This window comes from Poecilia reticulata, chromosome 9, assembly GCF_904066995.2.
Source record: "Poecilia reticulata chromosome 9, P_reticulata-male-v2, whole genome shotgun sequence".
NCBI classification, from domain to species: Eukaryota; Metazoa; Chordata; class Actinopteri; order Cyprinodontiformes; family Poeciliidae; genus Poecilia; species Poecilia reticulata.
The window spans coordinates 19,972,280-19,996,166 of record NC_088838.1 but is presented as its reverse complement, the minus strand read 5'-3'; the positions used below and the strand labels follow the sequence as shown (position 1 = coordinate 19,996,166).

At 38.7% G+C, this 23,887-nt stretch overlaps 1 protein-coding gene across 3 annotated transcripts in view; it reads right to left on the bottom strand.

Annotated features, from left to right (window-relative positions):
* The window catches only part of LOC103470231 (netrin receptor UNC5C-like), a 193,137-nt gene that overhangs the window by 7,891 nt on the left and 161,359 nt on the right, over window positions 1-23,887 (bottom strand). For 2 of the 3 annotated variants that reach the window (XM_008418508.3, XM_008418509.3), the window contains 9 exons: window positions 22,141-22,332; window positions 17,942-18,159; window positions 17,224-17,359; window positions 16,647-16,734; window positions 11,193-11,361; window positions 6,352-6,585; window positions 3,467-3,616; window positions 3,175-3,339; window positions 257-435 (listed from right to left, as the gene is read on the bottom strand). In XM_008418508.3, coding sequence (XP_008416730.1) covers window positions 257-435; window positions 3,175-3,339; window positions 3,467-3,616; window positions 6,352-6,585; window positions 11,193-11,361; window positions 16,647-16,734; window positions 17,224-17,359; window positions 17,942-18,159; window positions 22,141-22,332 — 1,531 coding nt within the window. The remainder of the gene's footprint in view (window positions 1-256; window positions 436-3,174; window positions 3,340-3,466; window positions 3,617-6,351; window positions 6,586-11,192; window positions 11,362-16,646; window positions 16,735-17,223; window positions 17,360-17,941; window positions 18,160-22,140; window positions 22,333-23,887) is intronic. The other variant, XM_008418510.3, reaches the window with a different exon arrangement.

Here is a 23,887-nt window from a genome sequence, read left to right as displayed (position 1 = left end):
AAGACTCCAGAACTTCAGTGTCGCATTTCATGAACAAAATTTGCAGCCATTGAAAATGAAATAAGAGAAAATAAAATCTACTACTTCAACAGTTCTTCTCAGACTTGCACTCTGTTATTTCATCAGCCAAGTAGAAGCTAAGTTCTCGTCTCTGTAGAAAGTTTTCTGACTAAATAAGTAAAATCAAGTGAAACACCTCAAGGAGCCAAGCAAAACACAGAAAAAGAAAACAAATACAAGTAAATGTGAGTGTTACCTGTCAAGGTTGAGTTTGTGAGCCAACATCCTCCAGTCGTTGCCTCTGGTCTGTGGTGCATCCAAACTGCCACACAACTTGTGTCTGATGGATAAAGGAATACGGAAGGCATTAGGCCCCATTAAGGTTGTGATATTACTGGCAGGGTCCATCAGGGATGTGTCTATGCACTGGACTTCCTGGAAAGATGACAAAAGGGGGGTCATGAGACCAAGTAATTGATTTAAACAATAACTGATGCAAACATTTACATTATGCACATAGTTTCATACTCAGAACATGTTTCTAAAGGGCTCCACAATACTTAAACATCTTTGTTATCTATATAAACTTGTCAATAGCTATATCCACAATGCAGTTCGGCTAACTGTATTTCAAATTCAAGTACACCCATATCCTTTTAGGCAAAGATTCTGCTTCTCTCTCTCAAGCTCGTCTTTTGTGAGGCCAAAATTACACAGGAGAGTCTTTATCAATACACAAGGAGGAAAAAACCCCACAGAAATCTGCAGCCACTTCCTCTCTCTCCCTCCTTCCTGTCAATCTCCATCTGTTTCTAAGCCTTCACATTATTCTGCCGCTCCTGAGCTGAAAGGAGGATACAGACTAATGAACGTGGTTTGGCAGAGGGACACGACAACTGTCATTGTTGATGCAAGCGATTACTATTTGCTGTGTCTATTTACCCTCAATTTACCACCAGAATTTCTCTATGGATAGAGATGGAAGGACTAATGCAATGGGACATCGTTGACTATCTGCCGAAGTGATACATGCTTTAGATCTGCTTTGCTTTCCATTGTTCAGCACCACAGGATGATTGAGGGTTTCCACCAGAATTGTACTTAGTCTACGACATGCACAAAACTTACTAACATATTTTTCCATGTTTTGATGCTTGTCTTTACACCAGACAAACATCCAGTGAGACTAATGCATATATTTGGTCGGTTTGCTGTATGTGTGGCCTATTTCAAATTGATGAAGAGGCCTGCAATTTTCACTGGTGTAGCAGTTGCAAAAACTGTCAAGATCTAGGAAGCAACACCCAAAACCCTCTACAACTTTAAATTTACACGTAGTGTAAATTTCCATTTAGAAACAAGCATGGTGGTGGTAGTATCATGCTGAGGGTGTGTTTCACTACATCTAATAAGTGGGATAATGACGAGGAACTGTCCCCTAAATTGTCTACTTCACTACAAATCAAGAGCTGGTTGAAACGTGGGTGTTGGGTGTTTCAAAGGAGCACAGATGCCAAAAGGGGCATCTCTGTTTACAGAGAATCCATAAAGCCAGTTAACATTAAGCTTCTGGAATAAACATTATTGGGCTGAGCTTAAGAGCCAGATTCATGGCAATAATACAGCCTTTTTAAATGAGGGCTGTATATTCATGGGCGGAAGAGTGCAAAAATATCCAGGACGATTAATGCAAGAGGTCTGTTGAAATCAACACAATGTGTGGTTTATCCACAGCATTAAAATTTAAATAGTCACTGCTGCAACAGCAACAAACTGAAATCATTTTTTTTTTCTTCATTTAAAAGTACTGTAGTAAGATACATTGAGAACTGGACGTCAGGAATAAACATTCAAGATACTTTGATTTGCAGCTTTAGCAGTTTTAGAAATGGCAGGGCACTTAATGTCAAAAGCTGCCATGAGGCATGACAAAGACTGTCACTGAATAGAAAACTGTCTTTGAAAAATACTTTTTTTTATTTTCTGTTTTGCTCTGCAAATTCACAGAACTGTTTCTGCAAGTAAAAATCTATCCTCACAAGGGAGCATGCAACTGTAATGTAGTTGCATAACTTCCACTAGCAGTAATGTTTTACTAAAGCTTCTGCACTGATTTGCAACTTCCAGTACAGTCTCAACCACTACTGCTCCAAATAATCCTCCCAAAAAACAACCGTGGATCAGGCATAAAACCGTCCACTCCAAGCCAAGACTTTGCAACCACCAACAAATGAACAGAGCCAGTAGAGAGACATTGTTGACCATCTCTTTGGGCTTAAGACTGTTGAAGTAAAAACAGCAGGGTTGAACTCTTACATTTCAAAGCCTCACTCAATCACACAAACCCTTTGGTTCTTTTTGTGCAATCATGTCATACTTGAAAATACTGAGCTTTGCCCTCTTATAGTTCTGACAGGTATGACTTTTGAGATTGGCTGCCACATTGTCAGCTGGTGGGGCATACTATATATATATATATATATATATATATATATATATATATATATATATATATATATATATATATATATATGGCTTTTATTATACATGCAGTTCTTTAAGAAAACATGTTGGCTATTATTCTCCTTTTGTCAATTAACCAGTAAAGAAGCAAGCAGGAAAAATGACAATTTTCTTATTTCTTTCAATATAGAAAAAGAAAAAAAACATCAACTGTACATTCATGGTTTAAAAATGCCAAGACATGTCCAAATTAATACGTTGTTACGACTGGTTGCAGCAGTAAAAATCTGTTCACTGACAGCCATACACACATACTTTCTGTGACTTTGTGGTTATACTCCAATACAAAATCAAAGAAGAGTTATTCCTGTCACATGACGGGACCTGTAGCGGTTGTATGAATTATTAAGCAGAGTCACAGAACCACAACAGGTACCTTGACTCGCTGTCAGGGAGAGAAGAAGAAGAAGAAAAAAAAAACTTTATGACTTTAGGATCTTTATCGTAGGACAAAGAACTTGCAGGTAAGTTACCGCCAGTGTTACTTTAATTTGTTGAGCTGCTCTGCTTATTGTAATTGTCTTCTGCAGTTTACTTGAACAAGCGGTATCAGCATAACACGACAGTGTTTGCTTGTTTTGATGCACATTGGGTTCTAATCTGTGGAGGATTTAAATATTTAAATTTGCAAAAGAAAACCTAGAAACGTACCTCTTCTAATGTGCTGCTGATCTGAAAGATTTGGCCTTCTCCTTCTACCTGCCGAACACAGAGCTTGCAGCTGATCTCTGTGGTGGCTGAGCTCAGTCTCTCCAGCGTGAAGGTGGAGTGAAGAGTTCTCTGGCATCCACTCCACACCTGGTAAAAAGGTATCTCCTGCAAAGCATGCATGGGTAGCATAGCATTTTGTAGCATTACATGAATCAGTGTTGCATATAAAAACAAAGACACACAGTACTACCGAGTATGATTAATTCTACGTTGACCCCTGCATTTTCCTCACCTGATATTTTGCAATAAGTTTACTCTTCCAGTGTGTGTGTGGCACATCATGGATTGACAGTCTCAGATTGTGTGTGCTGTCTTTGAAGTTCAGAGTCTTTGGCTCGTCCAGTAGCTTCCCTCCCATTTGGGTCTCCATCTGAAGAACCTCCTACGTACAAAGATCCATTGAGTAAAAAGCACAATTCTTCCCTCAAGAAAAAAAATAAAAAAATGATGAAGAGGCCTGCAATTTTCACTGGTGTAGCATAAAACAAAATACTTAAAAATGTATCTGGAAGTTTGACATGTTTGTCATCTATATGCCACTGCAAAGGGCATTTATTTCACAATGACAAACTCCTTCATTTCTGGTTGTGCTCCTTGGATTTAATCAAAGCTGTGCAGCAATAAACCAAATCCATTCTTTACCATTCGCACTATCATCTTAATATCAATGCTTTAATTGTCAGCAGACTTCTGTGATAAAATACTAGAGAGAAAGCAAAGATAAACTCAAGCAGACATATACACAGTAAATGCAGAACAGTCCAGTGTTTTTTCATGCTAGGATACAAACAATGTTTCCACACTGAAATATTTAGAATAAATCATCCTTAATTTATGGACATTTACTCAGGAGTATATCCCAATGTTGAGAAAATTCTGATTTTAACAAATATTGCTGGCTACACAATTCCTGATACATCTCTACAATAAATTGTTCTGAAACTTGGATTCCTGCTTGTGCTCAATTCAGCTTAACTCATAGGTTTTGCATTGCATGTACAGTTGGTCTGGAGACTGAGATGGCCTAACCCAAACCCAAAGCATAAGGTTGATTTTTTTAACTATCGAATCATTTTTGTAATGTATTAGCTGTATGTTTCCAAGTAGCTGGTAGACCGAGTAACAAACCATCTTCAGATTACTTGCAAAGCCCTTCAGAATCTTTTGAAAAGTCCTGATATTCCTAAGATGTTGTGATGTATTTTATTCCAACATGGCTCCCAGGGCCTTTGGAAGAGAAACAGGCCCTACAAGTATGAACATTTCTATTTTCTCTGCTGCTGTTTTACTTCTTGTCTGCTTTAGAGCATTACTTTAGACTTTGCTGAAAGAACATAAGAAAAAATGATACCCTTAGAGTCTTAATTTCTTGGAAGATTATTCTGTGTGTAAGGTTAGTATATAAGACAACTAAAACCAAAACAACATAATGTTCAAGCCGAACAGAATAGGAGTTCTTCAGTCACAGCCTCTTATTTTTTTGATAATCTCAAAGTTTTCTTTATTGCTGGTTATGGTACATCCCCAGCACCCAGTGTTAAATGTCAATGATAAAGGTCAAAGTGAAAGCCTTCTTGGTGACCCCTCAAAATGAGGTTCCTTGCTTTGGTTTTCTATCAGTGAGTTTTTTTTATTTTTTACTTCCTTTACTGTGCAAGGAACTAAAATAAGTATTGGTCCTAGCTAAAGCCTGGTGGTCAGTGACTCAAAGAAATTAGCTTCTGTCATTTTTAAGCACATGGTGGAAAAGGAAGACATAGATTTGCTTATGTACTAATGGATTACCACAACAACAAACTTGTCTGCAACTTTACATAGAAAGAGTCACTGTTGTTTCTTTAAAATGTCCTCTCATGACTGGCTTCTTTTAATTTAAGCTGTCCGTTGGACACTGAATCAAAAGGTGAAGTATTAAAACGGACTAAGTGTCTGTTGCAGCCTGAGGCCTGCATGCAGATTGAAGACGGTCTCAGTGCCGCACTGATTTGCACTTCCACTTTGTGGCACAAAATATGTTTCATCTGTTATTTATCATTTGCAGTGATGTTTAAAGTATATTATAAAATGTTTAAATGAACAAAACTAGTGGGAAGCCTCCCCTACCCACAAGTCTACTCTTCAGTTTTAAATTGCACACATTTCTTGTAATGAAACGTAAAGGATGTCATAAATAATTGTTATTTTCAATCTTTACTATCACTGTTTGAAAGAATTGTGGAACTGTGGTAACAAATCAGCATAAAATATAAAGTTATGCCTTAGTTGTTTTATTTCTTCAGTGAGAATTTAATCAATTTAATGTGATTAAAAAGTCTGTATTGAGAAGAAAAGAATCAAACAAACTTCGATTAGAAATGGAAACCAACTATGCAATTCTTATAAGAGTACCTTTCAGATACCGTAAGGTGTATAAATGTACATGCAGAAAATGAAACATTTAAAATCTCCTGAAATGCAAAACAACCAAATGAAGGTAAACAGATACTAAGATATATGTTTGAAGAACAGCTTTGATGCCTCCTTTCTTTTCTCTGATCAACCTCAGACAAACTTCGCTTAGTCGGCTCTCAAACTTCAGCTAACCCACGCAAACTTTTCATCATTAAAAGTCAACCTTTGAACTTTGTTTTCAAGTTACAACTGTTTGCTTGAACTGGTAAAACTGAGTGCGCGTTGATGTTTACGCGATTATGTGCATGGCTGTGTGCCACAGTGACACTTGACTTATCACTGCACGAATAAATTACCAATGTTAATCTCCCGTATCAGATGGCCCCTCCGGTGCTTTGAATTTGTTTAAATTTCTAATGCATCTCTCTTTTGACATTGCTTGACCCTGTTTTGTTTACTGCTTCTCGGCACATCTCCACAAGACGAGGGGTGAAGATGCTTCTATTCATGGCTTCATACAATCCATTTTGTTTTAGCTCTATTACAGCTCATTTCAAATGCAAATCATAAGAGAGGAATATTAATATGAATGGTAAAAAAGAAGAACTCTTCACTGCTTTGCAGCATTTAAAACACTTGGCAAATGTTTGTGCTTCAATAATATCTTTAGTACCAAGTGTTTTTTTAAAGAAACTGAACTTTGAGTACATAGTTTTAACACATTACCTTAAGTGCGTCCTGAGTGTCGTCCAAACAATAAATCCTGATGTGATAGTCCAAAGTTGTGCAAGAAACGGGCCCAAAAACTGCCAGTTTGAGCCTCTTAGCAGCTGCTTTGCCTATTGACTGGCCCACCAGGCAGTACGTCCCCAGTGTCTCTGTCAAAATGTGACATGCCTCCAAATCCATCTGCACATAACAGGGAGTGGTGAAGTTTTCCTCTCCCACCACAACCACATCCTGTGGAGACCACACACAAAAAAAAATCTCATAATCATTCTTTAAAATTGTCATGCTGAATTTATGTAATAATCTAAGATGACACAAAACTGGGAATTTGTTTCTTGCAAAATAAGATTAATTTGTTGCTCAAATTTGTTTTGGAAACATCAACCCAAATAAATTGGTGGCAAAGAAAACTCATCACTCACTCAATTTCACAATAAATTTAGTGCTTACCATAAAAAAATACCAGGTTCTGATAGTGAAGAAACAGTGAGGGTTTCCAAGTACACAAGTTTGCTAAGAGAGCAACAGGATATTAAACACCGTTTTCTCTACTGTCTTTGGGATATAGGTTCTTTACAGGCAGGTACAGTTGAAACGTGGCTGTTATTTGAAAAGCTGTTCAGTTGTTAGTACATAACAGCTACTGCTGAAGGCTCATGGTGCAGTCACACCAAACACGTTTCGCGTGGCAGGTGCGTCTGGTTTACATTCGCAGTCTGTGTGGAGGAGCATCGCGGTGCGCTACGCGCATCTAGCGTCAAGCGCTTCTGACGCATCTGACAAATATTCCAGCAATGGAAAACAACAGCAAGAGCGATTTTAACGCGTCTGACACATCCTTGACCCCCACATAGACTTTGAATGTAAACCAGATGTGCGTGACGCGTGAGATGCTAGGTGTAGAGTAAAATGTCAAGCGTCTGCATTCAAAGTGCACACATGTTGAACTTTAAGTGTTTTTGACTCGCGTAATGAGTTTGGTGTGAACACACTGTCAGAGTTCTGTTTTAATGTTATCAGAGTTGGAGGGACTGAAAACTAATGCACACCACAATTTTCATTATTTTGTAGTAATGTGATGTTTATTAGGGGGAAAAAATGATATTGACATCATTAGCTTTATGACTGTGGCTTTGCAAAATGGGAAAACGTTTAAGGAATCAGATTACTTATTGCATGGCTTTTTGTTAGTTAGGGGTAATACTGGTGCACTGAGTTCTCACTGAGTTCCTTTTAATCTGGTGGCTGCATCTTTAGTCGTGTGAGTGAAATCGCGAGTCCATGCCTGCAGACACCAGCGCACTGTGGAATCAATGCGTCCTACATGCTCACATGTGATAAAAACACTGCGCTTCGATTTGCAGTTCATGTGGAGTTCTGTTCCTACAGACAAGCTAAATCAATACAGAGAGGTAGGGAAGCAATATGGTCTGAATCTGTTATTACTGGTAATCACAACCGTGGCTGCTCCTCCCGATATGAGGGGAATTCAATTACCTCCCTCGGCCTGTTTTGGGGAAAACTTTCTGATGGGAAATGAATGTTCTACAGCAATGAGAGAAGAAAAAAAAAAAAACAAATCGACTTCATGATGAAATTCCACTTTCAGTTTTCTCATCTTTATTCAGTCTGCTCTGAAACCTCTTCTGCTCGTTCTCCTCTCATACATGCACACACAAAGACGCACGCGCACCGAATCTTATGCATGGTTAATTGTGCAGAGACATTGTGTTGAGCTGTGATAAGCAACAGAAGACAGCATACGGGGGCCTTGTTGACACAGCGATGCTGCAAGACAGCCTTATCACCCACACCCACACACAAGGACAGACACACACACACACGCACACACATGTGCACCCGCACTCATGCAGTCTCACTCTCACACACAAGAAATAGATTGCTGAGGTAGAGGCTTCATGCTGAGAGACATGTGAAGGGGGAAGAAGAAGGGAACAGGAAAAAGGAGGAATAGACACATAAGAAGTGAGATGAGAGAAGAGGAGGATAGCAGGAGCATAACAAATTGCCTCTGATAGGAGTCTTCAACCCCCTGCTTGTCTACTAGCCTGTAGGCACTTTCTGTTTACCACATTTTCTCTTCCTTTCTTCGTTTTCTTCTCCCTTCCTCACCGGATACACACCATATCTGTGTAATTCAGCTTATTCTTCTAAGTGTGCATGTCTGTGTGTATAAGCTCTGTGTATTCATGACCACATATTAATAATTTGTCAGAGGACTGGCTCAGCTGTGTAATTATTTATAATACATCAACAGACTCTCTGTTTTGTGCAGTATTTCGTTGCATTTGCGCATCCACATTGTAATATCTACATTAAATTGAATTAAATAAACCATCTGCACACAAGATGAAACCTCTGCAGGGTTTCCCCCAGAAAACTTGCTAAGCCCGGTGGTCAGGGCACCGAGGCGGTCCACCGTGTTTTTGTATTAAAAGATGTTAAGTAGACAATAAAAGTAAAAAATATCACTGGGTAATTATATGTTATGGGAAAACATCGTCAGTGAACTGCTATATAAACCCAGAAACAACTAATCAAAAAATACAATTAAAATAAATATCAATTATGTCCACTTCTGTTAAATCCAAATTAAGTCAGAGGCTCCATCAGGCCCCCCAGAGCTTCAGGGGCCCCATAAATGCTAATATTTTAACATAGACCACAGATATATAAATGTAACATTTGTTTATTGAGATTATCATTGCTGCTAAATTTGACATAATGGTTTCAGCATATATACATTAAAAGACTTTAAATTATTTAACATTTATATGTAAGATTTTAAGGAGCTGCCAAGTTTACTTTGTAGAAGTTCAAAGAACAATATTCATAGTCAGATTGGTTTGTTACCACAGCTACAATCTGATGCTGTGAGTTTAATCTTTGAGTTTCAGCTGTTTGCTCACAAATATAAATTAGTAAACTGCAGTTATAATTTATTGCTTTTTAGGTTTGCCAGTTAAACTACTCCCCCTGTCGTAGATTTCACTAAATCCAACACAGAAGCTGTTAGAGGTGCTGATGTTCTTAGCAACAAAAGGGGCCTTTAAGTCAGATTCTGCTCCAGGCCTCATACACCCTTGGACCGGCCCTGCATGATGTGGTAATCCGCTGCACTGCGCAGAGATGCGCAGCAAATGGGAAATTTAATTCAATGCTGCTAATGTGGCTTTAGTAGCTCTTTCATTTCGTGTCTGTTGAGTTTTTAACACAGAAACTATTTTGGTCGGTCGAGTTTCTGGACGAGTTTTTCAGATGTGCGGTGGCCGCGTGCATTAACTCTGTCTAAGTGGGCAAAACATTTGATACGGTCTGGTTCTTAGTGTAACCGGAAAAATAATACTAGTAACAAAAATAAAATAATATAAAATCAGCGTGGAGAGCGCGAAAGCTCCTGACCGGGTTAAACCTGCACGATGAGTGATTAGCACTGGGTCGTTAACCACTAACACACCAGCTAACCGGTCTTGTGAGAAATTCTGTTCCCCTGTGAAAATCTGTTCCCCCTGTGTCGGGAGCGCGCATTGCAGCCAGAGAAGTGGATCCGGCGGATCTGACCATATTCACGGCGCTTCTGATCGATTTCTCGGTAAAAACTACTCATATAATCATGTCAATGTTGTAACTTTCAGTTTAATCGGCAGCTATCAAAATAAAAATACATACATAAATAAACGAGGTCTTGTGTGGAGGTCTTTTTACGCTGTTTTGTGTTATTTTAAACGCGAAGTGAATCGATCTTTTTTTCAGCTTTTGTCTCGTAAGCCTGACAAATAAAAGTCAGTCAACAAACACAGGTTTCCAACACGTTGTGTGCATTTATGATTTTTCATTTCTGACAAAGGAGGAGGAGGGAAGTTGGCCGATAGCAGGGCACAAAAATAAAGACTTCCTGAAAAGATCAGAGTGTAAACTTTTTGGTAAATCCCGTTCTGATGTAAAATATGACAATACTGGATTAAGGAAATGTCTAGTATGCTATCACACATAATATTCAGGTACTATAATATTCACAGACCTAAACTTTACAGGGAAGACAGGGCCAAACGCTGGGCAGCGTGTTGAGATGTAAACGCCGCATAATGTTTTGTTCACAAATATACATCACCGCTCACCACTCGCTCAAAGCTCCTCTGAAAGCGCGACTACAAGTTATCCCTGCGGTTCACGTAGAGCTGCGCAACCAGAGCTAACGCGGTGGGTTTAAACTCTTACCTTAATCAATAACTCCTCATAACTAATCATAATTCCTCACAGGGGGTTGATGCTAATATCCATAGCGGTCAGCCTGTGTCCAGTTCGAGTGAAAGGAGGAGCGTGGGATCCGCGCTGAGGTTAACTTTAGACATCCAGCTGCCTGCAGCAGCTGGATGTCTAAAGTTAACCTCAGCTCTAGGGTTAGGGTTAGGGTAGGGTTAGAGGGTTAGGGTTAGGGTTAAGGCAACGCGCAGAGGCAACGCGCAGAGGCCAGCGGTGTGATTGGTCCGGTTTTAAATGCATAAACTATAAACATATCTTCTATGAACATATCTTTTAGAAATAAATCTGCTCTGATAGTGAAACGCTCGGAGCAACAGAAACACTTGCAATCCGGTTTTAAAAAAAGGCAATTTTTAAATTTTATTTTATTTTCCTAAAAAAAACAAAAAAAAAAAACAAGAAAGGCCTAGCCTGGCGGTGGCGCTAGTAAAGCATGGCGGCCGCCAGGCCTATAATACACTGGGGGAAACCCTGCTCTGTGATAAAAGCTCTGTAACAGAATGTCAATATACGAAGGGCACATAAGCAAACAACACATGGTGCTGAACACCCACCTCCCATTCCCCCATGGGCAGCTGGTTCTTGAGCTGTATGAGCCAGTCTTCGTGGACATTGTCTGCGCAGTGGTGGATAGTGAGGATCACTGGTCTAGTCAGCAGGACTCCTGGGGGTCCACAACTCACCACTGGGCTGAGAACTGTCTGGATGTCTTCAACCGGGGGTCTGGGAGGGACAGATAACACTTAGGTGAAATGACTGAAGAGAGAAGACATCCAGCAGCCTGTATGTGGCACAACAGTTACAGTAAATTTGGAGTAAAAAAAAATGTGTCACGGTTGTTCATATGTCTATGATGTGATTTCACACAATTCAAAAAGTGATCTGTGAAAATAATGGTGAAGCTTAAAAACAACTTTTTTTTTTCATGGCAAAATCAAATCAGTTTAAATGATCTCCTTCCAACCAGGAAATGGTTGGTGCAATACATGAGTACATCTGAAGAAGGTTGAAGACCGCTGTCTTTAAATTTGTGCAGCTGCAGCCTTTTTCTCAAAAACCCATCAAACTTTTTATATATACAGTTAATTATTAAAATATCTCTAAAAACTTCATATCAATATTTCAATTCAAAATGCGAAACTATACAATATAAATTAATTTGACACTGACTCAATGTATTTTGGTATTTATTTCTGTTAATTTAAATAATTATGGTTTGATACAAATAAGAAAACAAAATTCATTTTCTCTGAACATTTAAATATAACAAATGTTATATGATAAAAAAGTATTTTTATAGAGAATTACTGTCTTGCTGAAAAATCTGTCCATATACTTAACACTTTATGCAGTCAGTACTTGGTCAGGACTCTTTTTGTATGAATTATTTCATCGTTGTTCACGTCTTAAGGAAAACCAGGTTGCTTTTATAGCAAACTTCACTCTCTCTAGATTGTTGGGTCTTGAGTTTTTTATGTTCCTCTTCACAATACTCCACAGTTTCCCTACAGGGTTTATGTCAGGGGACTTTTCTGGCCACTCTACCTTAGTAACATCGTGGCCATTAAGCCAAGCATTGATACAATTTGAATAATGGACAGGTACCATTTCCAGCTAGAAAATGAAATCGGCATAAATTGCTTACAAGCTTACATGAAGCTTGTAAGCAGAGAGACAAGCTTAATGGTGGATTAGATCTGGGGATTTATGTATCACACAAAACCCCAGAATGTCTTCCAGGACGATTTAAAGTGGAAAACCTCCTCAATGGCCTCACAAACCTCTTCCACTTGCTCGAGGTTTTCTCAAAGAAAGTTGCTCTGACTTAGAATTAAATTTGACACTGTAGAACAAAAACAGCCAATGAAATGGCTCCCCAAATCAACACTACCACTGAACCCCAAGCAGCTTGGAAGCTTACCCTCTCCAAGCTTTAACCAGATTGTTGCATTGATTTTCAAATTAAATGCACAAATCAATTAAATCTTAAAGGGAAGCAACACATTCAATGTCACATGCTTGGCACCTGTCCTGTTATGGCTGTGTGTGATAGTTTTTGTAGCTTTAACTCCAGATGCAATATGTGTCTTGTAAAACTTTACCCAAATTCTGGACTGGGCTTTGCTTCACATTCATCTCAAGGCTGTAATATCTTTTTTCCTTCCACCCAACCTTCTACTAACATAACTGGTTAAAGGACTCTTATTCTTCTTGTTGCAGGTGTCAAAGAGGGCATTAGATAGCAATACTGCTTCTAAAATTCAATTTTGCTGGTCTTATTCTAATGATCAGACGTTTCATTAACTGTATGCCATAATTAGTAACAGAAATAAATGCTGCCAATATATTAACATTTGAAACAAATTGGTATATAAACTTTTATTTCAATTACTCAAATGAATTAACAGCACACAGCATTCACTTGCTGATCTCTGCTGTGTGTATAAAGATTTTTACACTCAAACATTCACGCATCCTTGAAAGGAAAGAGTTTTCTTTTTTTCTTTAAATCAGTCAATGTGGCATCTTGCTGTGAGAATTTGTGGAGCTATATATTATATAGGAACTTTTCTGTAGGTTGCAAGCACAAAAGTCACAGAATAATTTATTTTTTACCCAATAGTCAAAAATCTGCTAATTTATTAGCATACAAGTCTAAAAACAACTATTCAAAGAAAATGTATTTATTTATTTACCAAAATAAATAAATGAGATTGGAAATAAATGAATTGAACAGGATTAGTAAGTATCATTCCAACAGAAAATATAATGAAATAAGTGTGGTGCATGAATCAAAAAACAGAAATCAGAGAGATTCATTGGGAGAAAGAACAGCACCGTCAGCCCCAGTTGGAGTCAGTAGTTTCCAGTTAAGACAGAAAGAAAATGATCGTCATCTCTCTCTGCCTTTTATGGCACAACTGGGCATTGAAACCTCAAGCACTTAGTGACTAATGGCTTTTATATTACAGTACAGCAGCAGAATAGGTGTCTACTATTATCAACTTTTGCTAAAAATGTCAGGCTAAGCATATTGGATTCCATTGGTTTCCATTATTTAAAAGCTTTCTGCAATCTATACACTTTAACTAAAACATGATTCTTGTAAATAACAAATTAGGGTAACTATTAACCCACACGCTTCAGAATATACCACATTTAGAGGTCAGAGATCGAATTTGTATTTATTTGTTTTCATGGGGTGCCACTTCTTATCAGTAATATTGATTCAGCCGATCTATCTCAATATTGACTCGTGCAACGTTCAAGTGAGGAGGAAAAATGAAAGCTAGAGTTAAACCTCCTTGCAGCTACAGTCTTTAGTTCTACCCCCCTAATTATTTGCACTTTTACTTATAAATAAGTGCAAAATTACCCATTCCATTTGTATAATGAGATCTAAATATATTTTCATTCAACTAAGACGTTTGGTTTTGACAACAGGGTCATCTCTTAAAATATAATAAAACAATTTAAAATGAGTGTTAATTTATTAAAGATATGTGGATTTATTGTATATTTTATTGTTAAAATATTTATACTTTTCTCAATAATCGATGTGAACTCCTTAGTTTTACATTACAGCAGATAAGACTTTTTGAATAATTTCTAACCAGGCAAATTTTTTTTCCAAGTTTTGGGTTAGGGGTTAAGTTTTTCCGTATTCCTTCTGATGTTTTGACTATTTTTCTTTGATAATAACATTATTTCTCATCACTCTGATTTTTAGCCCCATTCCGGAGATTCTCTACCAGAACCAAGTTGGGACTGGCTGGACCACTCCAAGATATTGTTTTTATAATTTTATATTATATGTTGTTAACATCCATCCATCCATCCATTTTCTTGCACCCTTTTTCCCTCAGTGGGGTCGGGAGGGGTACTGGTGCCCATCTCCAGCCAACATTCCGGGCGAGAGGCGGGGTTCACCCTGGACAGGTCGCCAGTCTGTCGCAGGGCAACACAGAGACACACAGGACAAACAACCATGCACACACACACTCACACCTAGGGGCAATTTGGAGAGGCCAATTAACCTGACAGTCATGTTTTTGGACTGTGGGAGGAAACCGGAGTACCCGGAGAAAACCCACGCAACGCACAGGGAGAACATGCAAACTCCATGCAGAAAGACCCCAGGCCGGGAATCGAACCCAGAACCTTCTTGCTGCAAGGCAACAGCTCTACCAACTGCGCCACTGTGCAGCCCACATGTTGTTAACATTATTAGTAAAAAAAAACATGTGGCTGTGTGGCAGAACTAATCCCTTATGCTATAATAAAGTAAAGCACAAAATTCTTGCTTTCCAATTTATTGCCGCGGTACATCAATGAAGCTGGTCTTGTGAGTTTGCTTGCCAGTAATTGAGTGAGATGAAGACAGAGGACACAGGAGACGTTTGACTCTTAGAAACACTACAGCAAGTAACAAAGGTTGTAATTATCATCGATCGACATTGATTAAGAAATGCACTGGAACGGAGTAGACGGCTCAGAGTATGTGTCTCACAGTTTTACAGGATCTTTAAAAGGTTCACATGCGTAAGCAGTTATTGACAACACGTCCCAATTTTTATCAACCGGAGCTGGTGTTTTTAGTCCTGGTTTAAGAAAGTCTGCAGTGCAACCAACGTGTGCAGTCAGTTTCACAAAAATGGAAGTAAAAATACTGAAAGCTTCCCACTTGTCTCTTATACACTACAAAGGGTTCAAACTCAAACATGTACATGATTTGGGAGTAAAGGATTATAGTACAAGTAATAGGATTACAGTAACACCCAAACTAGCCACTAATCTTAGTTAATGTGAAAAAACAGATATTGCAGTGTTTACTTTTAAAAACCTCATGTTTGTGTTTTGGGCCCAAAATACCACGTGAAACAAATGCAAATCGGACTTGGTCAGTCTAAGTTTCACATATTTGGAAATACTGAATGTGAAGTGACTCACATTTAACCATAGAATTGGCGTTAAATTTAAGAAAATGCTAATAAGGATTATTTCAATGAATTACAATAGAGATTATGATACTAACTAGTTCATCAATAATGTGTCAGATATGCTGATCTTAATTTCACATCTGGAATTAGTAGCTGTTTGATGGTATCAGACGAAGTCTGCTGAATAAATCACAACAGGGCGTACAGTATGTAAACACGCTACAAATAAATTACATACACATATACCATATTTTCCGCACTATAAGGCACACCGCATTATAAGGCGCACCTTCAATGAATGGCCTATTTTAAAACCTTTTTTCATATATAAGGCACACCGCATTATAAGGCACATAGAATAGACGCTTCAGTTTGGGTTACCAATTTGTTCCGTACTCTATTATTACACATCCACACTTGTAAAGCAGTGGTCCCAGAGTACTTTATATAGTAGTCTGTCCCAGTCATTGTTTCACTCATGGTGTTGGTGTTGCGATATTGTGCCCAACTGCTTTCTGGGTAACACAGACCAACCGACATGCTGCCGCCACAGTCTCTGTCTCTTCCCCCCCCGGCTTTAAATGTATTATCAAACTTTATTAACAAACCAGCGTTCTGACAACTATCCCAGCATGCACTGCGCACTTCTTCTATGGGGGAAAATGAAGTCGGCGGCTGCTTACCGTAGTTGCTAGACCTGTTGTGGCTCAATATTGATCCATATACAAGGTGCACCGGATTATAAGGTGCCTTTTGGCTTTTGAGGAAATTGAAGGTTTTTAGGTGTGTGTTATAGTGTGGAAAATACGGTACTGCCATTACAAATAACTTCATAACTTAACACATAACATGCTTTTTTTGTCTCCTTAATTCATGCTACATTGAAGAAAACCTCAAAATAAACAACGCACACATGTAGTATGAAACAGAGAAATAGTAGAAATGACTCCCTAAGAATAAAGGATCCTAAAATCCAGGGAAGATACAAATATCTAACAAAGAAGGTGCAAAATTTGAAACAAGAAAGAAGGTTTCTTGTTCAAACTTAAAGAGCAATGCTAAACTTACCTTAAGCTGTCCTTTCTGTGCACGGTCACATGCATCTCATACACTCTGCCCGGTGGGACGGCGCCTGCTGGCACCAACAAGCTTACACCTGCAGAAGAGCGGATAAGTAGGGCAACATAGACAAAGGAAAAATAAGCTTCCTTACAGTTATAAATTTACAGATGCACAACTAAATAGTTGAATGCACAACCAGTTCCCATTTTGTCACTGATACATGTTGTTTATGTTTTTCAAGTACCATATACAATGTGCAGATTGCTATCTTCTAAAGTTGTGTTATGGAGGTGTTCTAGTGATTTAACTCAAATCCTTAATTTTAAATCTATTTTTTAAATAAATATAGAAAAGGATAAACTGATTTTTCTATATAATGATGTGTTGATACAAATCAGAATTTCTTGTTGAAAAAGGTTTACTTTGTTACTTTTCGCAGTGGTCGCAGATAATTTAATATATTATTATTTAAAAGGCCTAAATAAAATCCTGAATCTTTAAATCTTGGTAAATGACATGAAATTTTAAATAACAGAATATAAAATCAATGCTTAGCACCGAGCTGTGCTTGAACAGCGTTAACCTGAGTTGGGTACGATGAGGTGTCCTCCCTGACTATTGAAGGATCCGTGAGCAGTGCAGGAGGGATCTCTTGTCCGGGCTAAACTCTGGCTGCGAATGTTTATGCTGTCACTGTTATCCAACAGAGACTGAGTAACCTAGGGATAAAAACAGAATCAGAATGCCTTTATTGCCATTGTACAGAAGCGCAACGCAGTTTCATTTCAGCACAGCCTGTCAAAGGACAATAGTAAGAATTAGGAAGAAAGAGGCTGAAGATGCGTTATAACCCGACATGCACCGAGTGCTGCAACAAATAGCTCTGGTCTGTGCCTCATATGAGGCAGGTTCACTTACAGATACAGATGGGCTTAAAAACTGTAGAGGTAAGAATCAAATGGCCATAATTTGAATGAGATCATCACCACTCTTTAACTCTTGTACTGCCTCAGGATGGGTTCTGTGATGAATCTGAGTGGTTCCATCTCTGTTTGGGACAACTGGCTCTATTGTGGTTGAAATGTAGTTTAGTTTTTAGAGCAGAGAGAAAAAAACTAGGGCACTGAGATGTATGTAGTCTAACAGTGTTCACTTTGTCTTTGACCTGAAATACCTAGATTTTAAAATCCTCTATTATGTGCTGTTTTAGCAAAGAGATCAACATAAAACATTGGGGTGAGAGAAGATCACATTCAGATGGAAGATCCCATCTCTGTTAGTGGCTGCACTTGGAACATTACCTTAGGAGACAATTTTGAGGTGAAGTCCCCACCGAGGTCATCTGGTGGTGTGACCAGACCTGATGAGTTGTAGACTTTGATCTTCAGGTTAGGAAGAGGATCCAGGAGGGGGGAGTTGGTCATCGGGATTTTATCAGACACGTCGTGAAGCGCATAAACTGGGCCACGATACATAGCAGCTGCATTTGTCAGATCTGGAGGGGCAGTCAGTAGGTCAGCTGAAAGGACATATCAGAAAGGTTGCATGAGAATATTTCATTTTATTAATACTTTAAAAGAAAGAAGAACCAACATGACACCAGAGTCAGAGCTACAGAAAATACCTTCTGAGGACAGTGAAGGGTGGCTGTCGATAAGGTGTTTTATTGGTATTATAGTGTGTCAAAACGGGCAAGATTTGAATTGGAAATGAGTAAACCTGCTTGTCATACCCGCTCTGTCATCTCAAATTTGAGATCTGTCTCAAATTTAGGATCTGTCATCTCAAATTTGTAGTTTGTAGGGACTGCTGTTTGTTTTTGCTCCTGCTAGTCCCAAACTACAAACTACATTTGTAGTTTGGGACTACAAATGTAGTCCCAAACTACATTTGTAGTTTGGGGCTACATTTTTCCCAAACTACAAATGTAGTTTGGGGCTACATTTGGGGGTACATTTTGTACATTGTAGTTTGTAGTTGTCCCAAACTACAAACTACATTTGTAGTTTGGGACATTTGTAGTTTGTAGTATGTAACTTGCATTGGAGCACATTAATATATTACAGCAGTATCTGTGAACTGTTGAAAGATGAGGTCCTCTTTTAATAATGACATGACTTAAAGCCTCACATCTCCACGGCCCTGAGCAAAGGTCTTAGTCAGAGTGTCACTCTGGATGTCTGTCAAAGAGGGCTGATATCCAGAAACAAAGGCAGAGACAACTTTCCCAAGGTTAACCTTTCATCAAAGGATATGCAAGACTTCTTTTTCTTTACTTCAATCGCCAAGTTGCACAAAAAAGTTTATAATTTAGAGCAGCTTGTAATTTGTTCGCTCCATTACCTCACAGATGATACAGAGCAGCCTCATCTAATAATACACAGACTGTCTATGAAGGCAGGAGGCCTATCCATAATTAAAATCCTCACAACTTACTAAATTTTGCTTTGATCACAGAAGGCCAGTTACCCACCGAGAACAAATCCAGCTTTGTTCACACCAGGTTAATTTTTTTGGTGCAATCCTGCTGTTCCCTCCAAGAAACCCTCAATTTCTATTTTAAAGTCGCTCATCATGACCTCCCTTCCTCACAGTCACACACACGCACGCACACACGCGCACACCCCCCCCCACACACACACACACACCCACACGCACACACGCACCTGTCAGCTATCAGCCCTCTACTTACTTTACCTCCATGCTGTTTACCCTTAAAGCCAATGGGTATTCCTGCCAAATAATCCCTGCTGAAATTTAATTAACAAGTGGAGGAAAACCACAGAGAGAAGGAGAGCGAGACATTCAAGGAGATAATGCTTCATTATTAGCAATCAGAAGTCGTCCCTCAGTGCAGAGTGACAAGCATCTCAATGTTTCACAGATAAAATGTCGCCCTGTGTCTACGTAAGACATTCGGCACCGAATGCATACATTTATTTATAACTTGCCGTTTGTTTTTGCTCCTGCTCTGACCTCACTTTCTCGTTTTCATTGCAAACTGTGAGTGAAAGTCCAATCATCAAGGCACAAGTTGCTATACAAACACAAACATTGGACCATTTCCAAATGGTGCTGAGGATTTTACAGGAATTTGCATTGAATAAAAAGTGTCTTTAAAAGCCAACAAAAAAAAAAAAATCTTAGTGATTCAAACTGGGAGTCTAGAGCTGCCACAAATGATGTAAAATTTGATTTTAAGTCCTTACAGTTGAAGAAGACCAAAACCTTTGTGTTTTAAAAAAAATTACAATCATGCATACTAGTGCAAAATTATTATTTTTAACACAGGAATGTCAGCTAACTGAAAACTCTGTTGACATACTTTAGATTATACTCAGTATTGAGTCAGGGCTCTTTTTGCATGAATTACTGCACCAATTCAATATTGCTTAGAGGAGACCACGCTGTCTCTCTGCTGAGGTGTTAAAGAAGCCCAGGCTATTTTAGTAGCAGTCATCTGCATTGTTGGATCTGACGTCTACCATCTTATTCTTGACAGTATCCCATTTATTCTCTATGTGATTTAGGTCAGGTGAGTTTCTAGGCCAATCAAATATAGCAATATAATGGTCATAAAAACAGTTATTGGTACTTTTGGCAGTGTGGACATGTGCCAAGTCCTGATAGAAAATAATATTAGGATCTCCATAAAGCCTGTCATCAGAGGGGAGGGCAATGTGGTCTAGAGTTTCATAGAGGACAGTCGTTATAACTTTAGACTTGATACATCGCAGTGGAACAAAAGCAGCAGATGACTGTAGTGCTCTCCATTTCAGTGAACCTTAATCAACTCACCACTCCTCCACCAGACTGAGAGACCCTTATTTCCAGATTAAATGCAAAATGTACTTTTATCTGAAAATAGAACTTTGGCGTGCAGTGGCTTTTCCTTTTAGCCCAGATAAGATGCTTCTAAAGTTGTCTCTGGGAGTGGCTTAAGTCAAAGAATGCGAAAGGTCTGGCTCATGTCCTGGATAAGTTTGCATATGATTCTGACTGGCAGACCACAGTTCATGTGCCTGCAGCACTGTGTCAGACAGTGTTGTCAGCAACACAGGAGCTCCACAAGGGGCTGTCCTCTCTCCCTTCATCTTCTTCCATATTCTGTTCTATTCTATTCTATTCTGCCTCGTGAAGCACTGACTGAGCTCCCACACATTATAATTCAAACTTAGATCAAGTTATCTTCTTACTTTCCACACATTTAAATGCCGTTGTTAAGCATCAGGACTTTTCATGATATCCGGGCATTTTTTTGTACTATTCAGTGAATGGTAATGTAGAATTTAAATTACTTGTGAACTATGGTACTCCGTGAAATAACTTGATTAATTCAATTCAAGCTGAGGTTGAATTGAAGAAAAATATTTATTTCAGATTTGTGGGGGTGTAGAAGTGCCTTCTACCAGTCATTTGCATGGATGCACCTTTGACTATGCAAAGTCAGTATAGTTTTTACATTTCAATGTGTGCATAATTTATCTTCTGCTGAAAAATAACAGCAAATCAAATACAAATACAAGTTTAAGAACCTACATTGACTGATATCTGCTGTTCCTGAATTTCATCTGTTTAATATTTGAATATGCATGCAAAGAGGAAGAAATGATAGTGCACACCCGAGTCTAAAATATAGCTCAATTTAAACAGAAAGACATTCATCATTGTGATTGTGATGATAAAAAAGTAGAGACGTAACCTATAAAGCCTAAGACCTGGGACCAGAATGAAAAGACGAATGCAGATGAAAAGGAAATTTGATTGTACTAAAAGTACAGATGGGAAGGAACGAGGGGAAAAACAGAGAGTGAGGAATAACACACAGAGAGAGGAACAGAGGATGTCCTTTGATGGATTAGAGCAGTCCCTGGAAGAGATAGATTAATCCAAACCATCAGAGACTGACAGCATTATGGGAAAAAAGAAAATAAATGACACTGGCATAAAGACCTTAAAGAGGATATGACAGGTACAATCATTTGCATGAAAACAACATCACATCTGCCATTAGCCAAGCCATCATTTAGCTGTGTATGGTCCACAAAATATCATTACGCTTAACAGTTGTTTAAATCTAACTTCAAGTGCACAAGGAGATAGATCATTATGAAAAACAAAAATTAAGACAGGAAACTTTAGCAGCAATACTTTGAATCTGTATGAATTTACTAGTTTCTCACATCGTGTGGGATTTAGGCAAACTCTGCATTATATTTAGGATCCACAACAGCATTTTTATCTTTAACAAGGACAGTTTCCACACAATGATTCGTTTTTTCTGCCAAATACTTGCTGCTTTTCTTTGGGCAATTATCCTGTCCTTAACTCAATTTTTGAGCCAAGCTTCCAACTGTCAGACAATAGTTGACAGTTGTGTAACATTTGACTTAGAAGACATTGGCATACAGATCAGGTCCTGGTACCCTCCATGACCTCATTTTGAACAGGTTTTCACAGCATATTCCTAGGTGAAACGCTAATACGATGCATACATTACCTGATCTGGCTGTCTTTATATTAACAGACTGGAAGCCTCCATTCAGTGCTGAAGTGTCAATGATGTCCGAGTCAAAGTCACGGTGCGTCTTGCGATATACAAAGAGCGCCACGATAGCAGAGATGAACAGGCACATAATCACGGCGATGACAATACCCACATAGAGAGCCACATCGTCTGTACTCGGGGCAGCTAGAGGAAACAAAAAGAGACACACCACATGTTAGACGTCCTTACTGTGAACTGGAGGCAAAAACATTCTGAAGAGGAAAGCAATGAGTGAAATAAAAGGATCCAGGGATGTACAGCAATACTGTAGAAGAGTAAAGTAAAACTAGGAATACTTTTGAAGGCTTTCAGGCATTCTTAATGTTTACATCCCCTTCATGCTATCATTGAAACACAAAGGACAAGCGCTATAGGTTCCATTTCAAATGAAATGTTCAAGTCGCCCTCCAGCTGGTTTTATATGGTAATTTGTCTAGACAGAGATACAGAGAGATACAGGGAATCTTAAAACTTAATAGGGTTGTTAATTATTTTACAAGAGTCCCAACATCCTTTTTCAATTTGGCTGGCACTTTAACGGCGTTTCACTGAAAAAGTAATTTGTGAGTCGTGTTTTAGAACAGAGGAAGGGACAGAAATTTTAAATTTTGAATACTGTGGAATGGAAAACGCATAACCCAACGCTAAAAGGAATAACGAATAAGGAAAGGAAAGGATTAAAGGGGTCCGGTTAGGAGAGCAAAGGATAAAGATGTGAAAATAATTGGAGAAAGTATGCTGCACTCAGAAAAAAAGTCTTAAAATAAAGCACAAGAGAAGATGAGGAGTGAACATGCAAAAATAGAACAAGCTGGCAGACAGGTTGGTGAATAAGATAAGAAATGAGTGGATAAAATGCAGAGCGGCGATTAAGAAAAAAATAAGTGGAGCTCAATAAATCCTGCGTGGAAGAGAGAGAGAAAAATAAATCCTACATATTTAACATTAACGTTATTGGAGTCTTACACTTTAAAGCAAAAGGTTTATAATCATGTCCTCTGCAGCTCGTGGGAGGGGATTTGTGTGCAGCTGTTAAGACGACAAAAATGTATAGGAAACTCCTTTTAATCCACCCTTAAAGTTGAGTAGCAGATAAAAGGCTTTTAGCAACAAACAGCCTAAGTTATTTGCTGAAGGATTTGTTGTTGTCACACCAAAGCAAGTTCACAAAGCATGAACTTGATTATGCATGAGTGAACCCTTTGATGAGGCCCACAAGTATGATACACACAGGAACTTAAGAGTGTTGGTTAGTCATTTACCACTTGAGGGAGCTGTGAACCACTCTGACCGTCTCTGGGGGCCGTGCGGGTCATGAATAGCCTTCATTTACGCTGCTTCTCAAGGAAGGACAAAGTCAAATCTGAGAAGGTGATAATCTAGTGTATGAGTGCTTTTTGGATGTTTATTGATAAATGACTTTGAATGAGAAGCATGTATAACAGCTAGATGTTGACAATTAAGTTCTACTATCCATGATACCGTATGGGTACATGCTGGACAGGTTGCAGTTTTTCGCAGGGTTACATAGACACACAGGACAAAAACTCCCACCAATGGGAATGTTAGAGTAAATAATTAACATAATATGCATGTTTTTGTACAGTGGGAGAAATTCAGGGTACCTGAAGAGATCTCACGCATGTATTGGGAGTCCAAACCCATTGAGGAAACACCCTCACTATTGTCAGACTGGTTC